General features: G+C 49.6%; 1 protein-coding gene across 4 annotated transcripts in view; it reads left to right on the top strand.

The window, feature by feature from the left end:
• The first annotated feature begins 849 nt into the window (after window positions 1-849).
• WDR20 (WD repeat domain 20) overlaps window positions 850-12,070 on the top strand; it is a 50,392-nt gene continuing 39,171 nt past the window's right edge. For 3 of the 4 annotated variants that reach the window (XM_037503878.2, XM_037503877.2, XM_037503881.2), the window contains exon 1: window positions 850-1,170. In XM_037503878.2, coding sequence (XP_037359775.1) covers window positions 922-1,170 — 249 coding nt within the window. In that variant the 5' untranslated portion in view covers window positions 850-921. The remainder of the gene's footprint in view (window positions 1,171-12,070) is intronic. The other variant, XM_054692214.1, reaches the window with a different exon arrangement.

Raw genomic sequence — 12,070 nt, 5'->3', positions numbered from 1 at the left:
TATGATTTGAACTTGAACGAAAAGCTCGTTCTTGGTGTAACCAAAGTTGACTTTTTTCGTCCCTGAAATTCTATCAGAATGTTCTGGTCATCTTAGAAAACTTTCTTACTCTGGCGCCAGGTGCCCAGAAACCCAGGTGGAAAGTGGGCGTCCCCCGCCCTCCACCCGCAGACCCGGACAGCACGTGCACGCTGCCCAGCGGGCGATTCGGACCCCCCGGGCCTCCGCCCCGCCCCCGCCAGCCTGCTCCAGAGCCGGCGCGGAGCCACCCCGCGCGAGAGGGCTCGGCCAGCCTCCCGGTGCCGCCCCTCGCCGCCCCCTTTTCTCCACACGCCCGGCGGAGGCCGGCTCGGGAAACTGCAGGCCCCACACCCACCTCCCCGCGGCGCGGCCAGGCGCAGCACTGGGCGGCCTGCGGCGCCAGCACATGCCGCGCGCGCGTCCCCTCGGCGCTCCCCGCGCCGCCCCAAGACAGACGGTGAGGCGCGGAGGCAGGGTCCCCGGGACCTTCCGGGGGCGGCCCCCGGAGATGCAGAGCGCCTGCCCGACCCGGCCCCCAAGCCCGCGCCCGCGCGCAGACTCTGAGGGCGGCGGCCGCCCCGGCGCTCTCCAGGGTCGGGGCCAGCAGAGCAGGTCCCTGCGCGACCCCACCCGGCCCGGGCGCCGCCTCACCTGCACAGCGCCGGGGCCGGGGCGGGGCCGGGGGCGGGGCCGGAAAAGCCCCGCCCCGTGACACGCGCGCCAGGTGAGCACGCCTGCGCAGTGGCGCCGTAAACAAGCCCGCCCCGTCCCCGCGGCGGGGCCGGCCCGCGGTGGGAGGGGCGCGCAGGAAGAGGCGGGGGCAGCGCGGGAGCCCGGGTCGGCGCCTGCGCGCTGGGCGTGATCCGGGCACTCGGGGCAGGATGAACGCTGCTTTCCAAGATGGCGACGGAGGGAGGAGGGAAGGAGATGAACGAGATTAAGACCCAGTTCACCACCCGGGAAGGTCTGTACAAGCTGCTGCCGCACTCGGAGTACAGCCGGCCCAACCGGGTGCCCTTCAACTCGCAGGGGTCCAACCCCGTCCGCGTCTCCTTCGTAAACCTCAACGACCAGTCTGGCAACGGCGACCGCCTCTGCTTCAATGTGGGCCGGGAGCTCTACTTCTATATCTACAAGGGGGTCCGCAAGGTACCGACCCGGGCGTCGCCGGGCCCGCCGGCGGCGTGGGCACGGGCCGGGGGGCGGCCGGGGCCGGGGCCGGGCCGGCCGGCCGGACCGCCCGGCCCGGGAGGGTGGGGAGTCCCGCTCTGCTGAGGGGCCGGGGCGCGGGGCGGCTGGGGAAGGGCTGGAAGGCGGCACCCGGGCTGGGCCGCGCAGGACTTGGGACCAGGTCAGGGAGGACCTGCTCGGCTCGCGGGGCTGCTCCACCTGCCGCCGCGCTGACACTCCCGAGGAACCTGTCGGTGTCAACACTTTGCGTGTCCATGAACATCCCAGGGAGGACGGCTGTCACTGTCTCCGCCCGGGGAAGCTCCTCCCGAGATTGTGAAAGGGGGTCATCTTGGCCCGTGTAGTGTGGGCTGGACTGAGTCCTACAGATGGGAGGTCGAAGCGATGCTTCCAGTGAACTCTACAGAGGGGTTTGGTGTCAGCGTGCCCAGATGAATCCTGTCCAGCAGGTCAGACTGTGTCCCGGAACAGGGAGGGATATGCCTTGAAAGCTACTTTACAAGAACCATCCTTTCTCTGCTGGGGACCTAACACTAAATCTGTGAGGCATGTAATCATTCTTTAAAAAAATATTCCTTCAGAGCAACTTATTCGAGCTTTTCTCTCTTGGGCTGCGTAGCGTTGTTCTCATTGAGAGCTGCTTGTTTTTGAGATTGTGGTCTTTGGGCTCTGGCAAGAGGGAGGAAATTCGGTACCCACCGCTCCCGGGCGTGGGAAAACTAACAGGTTAGTTCCTGACAATTCGGCTAGCGTGAAAATAAATCGTTACCTATTCAAGAGTGAGCATTTTGTAGGGATTACCATCTCCAGATCCGGGACGTTTTTGCTGGGTGATATGAGAGTGGTGCCTAAATGCAGCAAGTAAGCTTGCTAGCTAAAGATGAATCTTTTTTGTTAGGCTGTGATAAGCATACTGCTGTGCTTGAGGCTGTTGTAAGTTTCTGAAAGTAAAACCCTTGATTATGCTTTTTCTGTGTTGGAACCCGGAAAGTGTGAAGGAGTTGGTGGTCTCGGGGCAGAAGTGTTAGTCCTACTTCCAGGGCTTGTTGGGGTGACCTTGGATGAATTACTTAACTTCGATGAGTTATTTAACTTCTAGCTGCATCTCTTTAAATAGAGACTGTTGCAGCGCACACCTGTGACTTGCAATATAATGACCATATGAACTCCAAAGCCCTGAAAAGGTAGATGTAAAATGTAGTTAAACATTAAGAGTAACTGTCAAACAGGAAGCTGCTGTCTTGATATTGATATTAAGGACAGAAGGATTAGCTTTTTCTTTGGAAATAAGTTTAGAATTTGAAGTTATTACTTATTTAGATAGAAAACTTAGAAGTGCTGAAAAACAAAATTGACTAGCAATTACAGGTTTAGACATTCGCTCCCAAAGACGTTTTCTTTGGAGGTACATTGTTTCTGAGCTAGCAGTGCAAACCTTACATGGACCTGGTAGTCGCCATCTGCATGGTGAAAATAGGTCTCTCACCAGGAAATACCGTAAGGGTGTTCTTTTTTTTTTTTTTTGCGGGATTCATTCAATGATGGGCAAAACTGGGAGAGCTTTTCAAAACTACACCAGAAAAAAAGATTTTAAACAAGACAAACCTTAAACATTTAAATTTGCCTTCCAATGTATACTGTATGTGAGCATTTTGACCTTTTTGCAAAATTTCCTTTTCTCCTGGTGGTATCTTAAAGATGCATTTATGTGATATGGTGGGTGTTTCCCCTCTTTTCTGGCTATTGTAACTTTTTTTCCATGAATGAGTTTATTGTTTATCTCAGTATAAGCAATTGTTTTTGTATCTCTAGTCTCTGATTTTAAAAATAGAGCAAATGATTTTCTTTAGTCAGAAAACCAAAGTCTGTTTTTAACAGATCTTTCCATTTTGACTTTTTTCACTGGGACATATAAAGTTTTACAACCTGTTCAGAGTATTGTAAACCAGCGTTACCTCAATAAAAAAAAATCTTACAACAATTATTTGGATCATTTACAAGGTCTGATTTGGACGAATACATTCAATTTAAATCTCCATGTAAAGTGAGAGGAAATTAGGTCTTTTAAAAAGCTGAAAGGATAAGTGGAGTTCTGGGGGAATGGAGTAGAGGATGCCGTCTAAAATTTATACCTGGGCATTTGTAAACATTTACAGGCCAGTTTTTAGAAGGGACTTTAGCATTCAGGCAGGCTCAGCTCTTCAGAGAAAACCAAGACTAGAGAGGGTGTGCAGACCTTTGTTGGATGTTGTCATGATAAGGAAAACGAGATGCAACTGAGCCTGGAGCAGTGTCTGAGGGAGAAGAAACTGCTCAAGCTTATAGGCCACACAGGTAGGAAGCACTTTCAGTATTTACCCTGCATTTTGTCATATGTTCTCTCGACTCTTGATAGCAACTCTGAGGTAGATGAAGAACAGAGTTTAAACAGAGTTTGAGGGGAGCAGCAGAGTGGGCGAGTCAGGAGAGGTCTGCTGTGCCATGTGGGTAGCTCCCTGGGGGAGGATTGAACTTGTGCTTCAGTGGCTGCGGATTGCTTCATAGGTTGTGTCTTAACCCCTTGCGCCACCAGGAAGGCCCATTTTAACAGAGTTTGAAATGAAGCTATTTGTGTGAGGCTGTCTCAAGCTTCTTTGCAGCATACTCATTCTCCTCTTTAAAACAAGAGATAGTTTAGGATCAGGGGCCCAACGGAGCTGGGCTTGGTGGACAGCCCTTCCGCTGTATGGGGCTCTATCTCCTGGTATGTGAGCGGCTGCTATTTAGATCTCAGCTTAACCATCACTTCCCCTGTTACACGTTCCCATTGTTCCCTGTATATGCCTCCTAGTTGTTTCCAATTTGTAATTCTCTGATGGTAACCTGTCTCTCTTCAAAGCCACCTTAGCATAGGGTTGGGTTTTTTTTTCTGCATCTCCTGGTGCCCAGTGCAGTGTCATGCACAGAGTGGTGGATCCTTGCTACTCACTGCTTGTCCAGTGAATGAATAAAGGACCCGTGTCCATCCATACTTACAAAGATCTTTAGAAACAGAAAACCTACTACATTTTGGATCCTAAAGTAACAGTTATTTTTAGTAGCTCACATCTTTTTAAAGACACTAAAAATTGTCAGTAGGTAACAAATTTAGCTTTCATACAATTGGGGAATTGTGTAGCAAGAGATGAAGTAATGGAAAGTAACCAAATGGTGCAGATTACTTTTGATATATTTTTACCAAGCCATATAGCCTGCCATATCCAAGTATTAACATACTGTTTTTTAAAACTTTACTCAACAGTGCTTCACATTCAAGCCAAGGGGTTTTACTTCTCCCCCTCCCAGTTTTAAGCGTCCAGGACACAAGCGCACTGCCTAGAGGTGTTGCTGAAGTGCCCCCCACGTCAGTGAGTCTGGAGTTAGAGGGCTTCCAAGACCTTTTTACATGTAGGGTTGTGTGATTCTGCGCTCAGTCATTTCTTCATGAAAATAAACTCATCTTTCTGTTGGGAAGCTAGCTTTATGTCTTGGATTCGTTGCTGCGTCAGTGGGAACTGGGAAGAGTTGGGTGTGTTGTAAAAGCAAGTTGAAAACTTTACGAGTCTGGGTCTTTATTCTAGAGAAAGCTTTGTACTCAGATGCTGAGGTGAAGCCAGGGCTAGAGGAGAGCCAGTTAATAACAGCTAATAAGCTTTTAGAGGGGAGGTGTTCGGGCAGAGATGAGCACTCTGTCTCAGAACTCTCTCTTTGTCAAAGGCCATGAACCTCCTCCTGTCGGTGACTGAGGGAGTCATACTTTGTATGGGCACGTGAACGACAGCCTGTCAACAGGCTGGTTTTAGACCTGGGCTGCTCCGGAGAAGGTCAGGTGTCTACACCCTGCTCCCGTTGGTGATTTTCACCTGTCTGTTCCCCATTTATAGTTGACAAGGGGACTTAGGCGTCTAGAACTTTTTTTTAAATCAAATTTACTTTGGGAAATTTTGTGCCTCATTTAGTAGGACATATGTGGAATTAAGCGGAAACCTATTTTTTCCCCACGAAGGACTCCTTAATGACTTCTGAACTATGGGTAACGATTTGGTTATTAGACTATAAAATCTTACATACTAGGGGAAAACATCGCTTAAAGAGGCTTGAGACGCTGTCATCAAAACCTTGGTTCTCTTGACCTTGAAGAACAAGATGACGATGAGCTTTCGAGAGACTCCATGTGTGAATGTGAGCAGTGGCAGGAAGCTCCCAGAATATGTCAGTGAAATCCGTGAGACTGGCATATCATTCTGTCAGTGAGTCTCTGGGGCATGCCCACCAGCTGGGAAGCGCTGTCCTCCGTGCGGGGTGCCACGAGTCTGCCCTCAAGGAGCCTGACCCCGTATCGATGATCATTGAGTTAATCTAGAGATTGAAGTATTTGCTGTGCTCTGTAGGAAACTCGAGCAAGAATGAAAACGTAGTGGAGTTTGTTACTGACTTGCTTGGCTGTATGCCTGAAGAATTTATTTTAAAAATAAATGTGAAGATTTTTGTACTCAGCATTGGCTGTCTTAAAGAACATCTTATATTCCAGTGGGGTTCTTTTTGTGGACTTCTGAAATGTGGTCCTATCTGATTATGTAGGGGTGGGCGTCAAAAACAGGAATAACTTTTAATGGGTAGGCATGCTCATTGTAAATTTTCAGGACATTTAAAATCATCTGAGGGGCCTCCCCTGGTGGCACAGCGGTTGAGCGCTGGGCTGTGAGGCTGCCCGCAGCCTCTGCAGCACTGGTTCATTCCCCGGCTGCCGGCGAGGGTCCCACAAAAATAAATAAATAAAATCGTCTGAGAATGTCAGTGACAAAGTTACGGTATCCTCAGCATTCAGCATCTATTTTTTTATAATAGTGCAATAATCCTGATTTAAGTGTTACTGCAGCACTGTTACACACAAAGCACTGTGATTGTGGATGGTGTGGTGGTGAATTGTGACATTTCTTGGCTGTAAGAAGCTTCATTTTTGTACTGATACTTGTGATATAAAGTAGGTGTGTGCTTTGCACATGGCATAGCCATACGAGTGATAAGTGGAACCAGGAGTGAAGGAAAGAGGGGTTTTTCTGCCTGTAGCAGCGCTCTGGGCCTGGGTTGGATTTTTCACATAGATGGTTTGTTCTGACGTGGTGGTACAGGTTATATTTTTTGGTAAGTTTTAAAACATGTAGCCTGTTATTTCTGATTTCAGAAATGCTTTATCTTCCTTTCCAATTGAGCGAAACTAATTTACTTTAGTTGGCAATTGCTCTTATCTTTTAGCATTTTTCTCAGTTTCACAACTAATCTGCCAATTGGTAATTTGCAAGTTGAGTAATGTTTTGCATTGTTCATTCTATTTTGTAATGGGGGTTTTCTTTAAAATAGGGTGTCTTGTACTAAAAATATGCCAAATCAGTCTGTGCTGTACTTTATAGCAGTAGGAAAATGTACTTGAAACTATAGGGGAAGGAATTTATAAGGTCTTTCTATTTAAAAAGTAAGAATAGGAATATTTTAACATATTCCCAAGTAATCACACAGTAGATTATCCTGTGACCTGAAGCTGTTTCTCCTTTAATTGGTTCATGGCCAACTGTTATACTGGGTGTTTCTTTTGTTTTCTTTTTGTGGTGCAGCAAAACTGGTACAGGTGTTCATTCTCTTTACTTACTTTTATCTTCATTTGTGAGGCTCTTTCTTGCCTTAATGTTTCAGTTAACAAATATTAGTGTGAAAACAGCAGTATAGCAGCGTATTGGAAATCAAAGAATTGTGAGTCATGATGGCTGACCCGAGAGGCTCATGGGCTAGCCGGGAGGTAGGCTGTTAGGCTTGCTCTGCGATGTTGTTGAGGCCTTCCCCCACATGGGAGATCACAGTCCAGTGGGACAGTAAATGACCGATTGATTCAGTTAAAGACCCAAGACAAGTAGGGCTTAGAAGCCAGCCCCAAATGCCTCCAGCCCAGTGATAAGCTGTGTGGACCATCTCTGTGATTTTAGACAGTCTTCCCCGCATAGCCGGGCTTCTTTTTTTTTTTTTTTTTTTTAAGATTTGTTTATTTATGCATACAAGAGCTGGGGTACAGGCCAGAGATGCAGGAGGTGAGAGGATTCACCAGAGGCAGAGTGGGGATCAGAACAGGCAGGCTGACTGAAATACACTGCTGAGGGGAGCAGCGGGTGAGTCAGGAGAGGTCTGCTGCACCATGTGGATATCTCCCTGGCTGGCTAGGGATGGAACTTGTGCTGCAGAGGCTGCGGACAGCTTCACAGTGCGGTGCTTAACCCCTTGCGCCACCAGGGAGACCCCCTAGCAGGGCTTCTTACCCTGAGTAGGATTTAGGGAACATGCCAATATTTTACATCTTTGTTTTCACAAGGTTTGACTGAATTTTAACATGCCCTTCAGTTACGACGCCATCCCGCACGAGCAGGACCCTGGCTTGACGGCCAGTGGGCGCTACAGGTGTTTTCACATCGGCTGTGGTTGCCTCCTGTGTCACCAGCACGCACACTGCTGCCTCGGAATCTCAACAGGCACCTCCGGGGCCTGCTTCTTGTGTGTGTTGCTTAATGTGAAATAGAAATCCTTTAAAATTCTAAATTTGTTTAATAAAGTAGGACTATTTTATTTATTTATTTATTTTAGATGTTATTTATTTACACAAGAGCTAGGGTACAGGCCAGAGGCGCAGGAGGGTGAGAGGATACACCAGAGACAGAGTGGGGAGCAGAACAGGCAGACGACCAAAAGCACTGCTGAGGGGAGCAGCGGACGAGGCAGGAGAGGTCTGCTGCGCCATGTTGGTAGCTCCTTAGCTGGCTGGGAATCAAACTCGTGCTGCAGAGGCTACAGACAGCTTCACAGCGCTGTGCTCAACCCACTGCGACACCAGGACTATTTTAATATGGTTCTCTTTTGTAATCTTTGGTGTTTAGAAACATCATCGGAGCGGGAGCCTGCGGCACGTGGGACGTGTGACTGTCCTGGTTTAGGTGACATGTGGCTTGTCCTCCTATGCTCCATGTGTGACTGACTGCAAGGAGGGTCCCCACTTTGCTCCGCCTACTAATGGCAACTTTTCGCTCCCTGAAGAGGTCCTGGGGTCCTTGTGATAGTTTTTACTCGGCAGCTGATTACCTGGACTTCTGAGTTGACCTCTGTTTTCTGCTTTTCTTTTTCTCGGCAACTGTTCTTCTGCCCCGATGACTGCTCTGTTGAGTTCAGGTAGTAAGTGATGACAACTCAGTGTTTGTCTCAGTGGCTGTGGGAATTTAGGGAGACCTGAACAAGGTGACATTTAAGCTGAATTTTGATGGCTGGGTGGGCAGGCTGAGGGAGGAGCAACTGGAAGCCTGAGGCCCACCAGCGGGGCCTCTCATGACTGTTTGAGACCAGTCAGCTGCACTTGAGGGTGAAAGCTTGTGCAAGGCTTTGGAGAATAGAATTTTCTTCCAGAGTGGCAAGCATTATATATTGGCTGTCCCCTGCTTCCAGCGCTCTAAGGATGGCTTTTTAAAAGACTCTACTGTACTGTCCAATACAGGAGTGTGCGTCCTCCTTCAGGGGACGCAGTCCTGGTGGACTGCAGAGGACTCCCGGAAGGGGCTTCAGGACTTAGGTCATCTCGAGGTGCTGGCCACCCCCCTTTGGTCCCTCTCACTTCCTTTCATCTTTTGTGCTTGAGTTCCCCTCCCTGCTGTGCTGCATGCGCCTGTTAAGTGCCCAGGCCCTGCTTAATCTTCCCTCAGTGGTCTCCCGGGGCTGAGTCAAACCGTACAGTAAATATGTTGTTTCCTCTTAAAAGTGGGGGGACTTTCTGGTCCCCGCCCACGCCCTGTGCATCCTTTCTATCCTGTAGCCTGTGCCCGATTTCTCAGCAGCTTCACGGAGCAAAGCTCCTCATTGTTGAAGTTGTTGGACCCCTCAGAGTGTGGCCCACTGATTGGCCCATCAGTGTCATCCCCTGGGAGTCTGTTGGAAGGACAGAGTTGGGCTGCACCCCAGGCTTGCCGTCTGCGGTCGGGAGCCCTGGATGCTGGTGCCCAGGCGAGTGGGAGCCTGCTGGTCTCGGCTGGCTTCTCTAACTCTCTCCCCGGCGGCTTCGGCCCGTCCCAGCCAACTGATTTTGTCTCTCTGCCGTCTGTTTTAATGGTCTCATTGAGAGATGGTTAGTAAATGTACCAAGTTGCACAATTATTACCATAATTCAGTTAGAATATGAGGAATTATCTTTAATTTATCCGGGGACCCTCTGCCTTGCTAGATGAGTGGGTGCTGAACACGGCAGGGCACGTGCTGGGGCTGGCGGGGCCCATGGTGGCCATTGCTGCTGCAGGCAGAGCACAGGAGCATAAGGGAGGTGGTGTTGGGTGTCTCTTCCCTGGGCTGGAGAAGTGGAATCAGAGGGTTTGGAGGTGCAGACCCCGTCCCCCCAGTCATACACATTTAGGTGTACACGGTCTTGTCAGTTATGCCTCGTGACGCTGTTACACTTGATTTTGTGTTGCAGGTGGCACCAGCATGAGGGCTATAAAACAAGGTTAGTTCAGCAGTTTGTTCCCATTTCAGTTCACTTCCCTGTAACCATTTTATTTGTTTTTGGCTCATTCTATTGTTTTGTTTGTTTTTTTGTTTTAAATATTTATTTATTCATGCAAGAGCTGGGGTGCAGGCCAGAGATGCAGGGGATGAGAGGACTCCCCAGAGACAGAGTGGGGAGCAGAACAGGTGGATCCACTGAAATCTGCTGCTGAAGGAAGACAGGAGAGGTCTGCTGCGCCCTGTGGGTCAGCTCCCTAGCTGGGGATTGAACTCGTGCTGTAGGGGCTGCTGGTAGCTTCATAATTCGAGACTTAGCTCGTGCACCACCAGGGTGGCCCTTACTCTGTTGTTATAAGAATAAGATATTTGAACAGAGATTTGAAGGAATTGAAGGAATGTGTTCTTTGACTTTTTCTGTGCTTGGTGATGTGTATTGGAGACCTTTCCGTATTAATAGAGCGTCTTCACTCTTTTTAATGGGTGCTTTATACTGGTGCTGTGGATGTCCCATAAATTATTTAACCAGATGATTCTCGATTGTTGATTGAGAAAACAGTGCATATACAGCGGTGAGAACTGCGTGTGTTACCGTGCGCGGGGGCAGGGCTGTCTGTAGGGCAGATTTCCAGAAAAGGTGCTGCTGGGTCAGAGGGCACAGGCACCTGTGTTCTGGTGTCTCTAGGGCGCCTTCTTCTGCTGACACCGGGGCCGGTCTTTGTGCTCCCCATGAATGTGACCAGGCAGCACAGTCTCCCTGGGTTGGGCTTCTGCATTGGATGGCAGTGAGGAGTTAGTGTCATTCTGTTTCGTTTTCCCCGTGTGGTTAGTGAGGTTCAGCATCTGGAGAGGGAAATCACTTCTCTGGACTGTCCATATCCCTTGTCCATTTCTAGTGTGGGTTATGGCTTATCTTGATCTTTATAGAGGGGCTCGTTGTTTGTCAGGGAGATTAGCCCTTTGATTGTGATGTGAATTGGAGGATCTTTTCCTTCCTATTTTGTCTGTCGTGTCTTATTTTTGCTTAGGAGTGTGTGTGTTTACCATGACGAATTTTCATATTTTTGGTAGTTATAAATTATATACATTTGTAAATCTTTCTGTATGCATTTTTTAAGACAATTTTGAGCCATGGTATTTAAATATTGACCAGTTGCTTTTCTTTAAGGTGCAAATAAAGTGGAAAGATTTTCATTTTAATATTTGAGAACTACGGCCTCCCCGGTGGCGCAGCGGTTGAGCGCTGGATTGGGAAGCTCCCCGCGACCTCCACGGCGCTGGTTCAATCCCCGGCTGCTCCCCGGCCACCGGAGGAGGGTCCCACATGGCGCGCAGAGCTCTCCTGCCGCCTGCTGCTCCCCTCAGCAGTGTGCTTCGGTCCTTCTGCCTGCTCTGCTCTCTGCTCTGGCTCTGGTGAATTCTCTCACCCTCCCGCGCTTCTGACTGTACCCAGTGCATGTATAAACAAACAAACAAACAAACAAATAAATAAATAAAATACGTGCCTCTTAAAAAAAAAAATATTTGAGAACTAGGTTTAACTAGGTTTAACAGTGAGAGGTGATCCGTGAATGTGCTGAGGGCAGTGTGTGGATGGGAGAGGCCCCGGTGGCTTTAGTACTTAGCACACCTTGAATATATTACCATGTTAGGGATACTTTGGTTTTTACATAACAGGAAACCCAGCACAAACTAGCGTAAACTTTAGGTACATTTCTTGTCAGTGAAAATTCCTAGGTTACGCAGACTTCCGGCTTGGTGTGACTGGGGCGCCTGTTCTGTCTTGTGGGATTTCCTTGGCACTGCTCTCCACCGCGTGCCAGTCCTCTGCGTGGCAGCGGTGGCCGAGGGCCTAGGCCTCCTGCTTCCGTACCACAGGGCCTGCGTGAGCGCTGATGAGGAGGAGGGGATGAGGAAGATGGTGTCAGAGACAAACCTCCTCCTTGGACTCACTGCCCCACAGGGGCTCACCAGCCCATGCCTTGGCCAGAGGGTCATTCTCACTCCTTCAGCAGGGGTTGGGCTGTTCGGTGCCCTGACTGCCCTGCAGCCACAGTGAGCCCCTGCCAGGCGGGTAGATGTATAGCAGGTGCTGAGCAGTCGCCCAGCCATGCCTGGGTCAATATCGGGGACACTTCTTTCTGGAGAAGGGTTGGGGTGAGAGAGCTCTGCAGGCAGGGATGGGCACATTTGTGGACTCCTTGCTGCACGTGCTCGCGCCTGCTTGGGAGGCCTCTCTGCTCTTGCTGTGCAGCCTCTGTGTGTCTTCCCACCTTGTCACACGGTGTTGGGGTGTTGCGTCAGAACCTCTGTCTCCCCC

The sequence above is a fragment of the Talpa occidentalis genome, unplaced genomic scaffold, assembly GCF_014898055.3.
Source record: "Talpa occidentalis isolate TD23 unplaced genomic scaffold, MPIMG_talOcc4v2.1 talOcc4.11, whole genome shotgun sequence".
NCBI classification, from domain to species: domain Eukaryota; kingdom Metazoa; phylum Chordata; class Mammalia; order Eulipotyphla; family Talpidae; genus Talpa; species Talpa occidentalis.
This window is presented reverse-complemented; position numbering and strand designations above follow the sequence as displayed.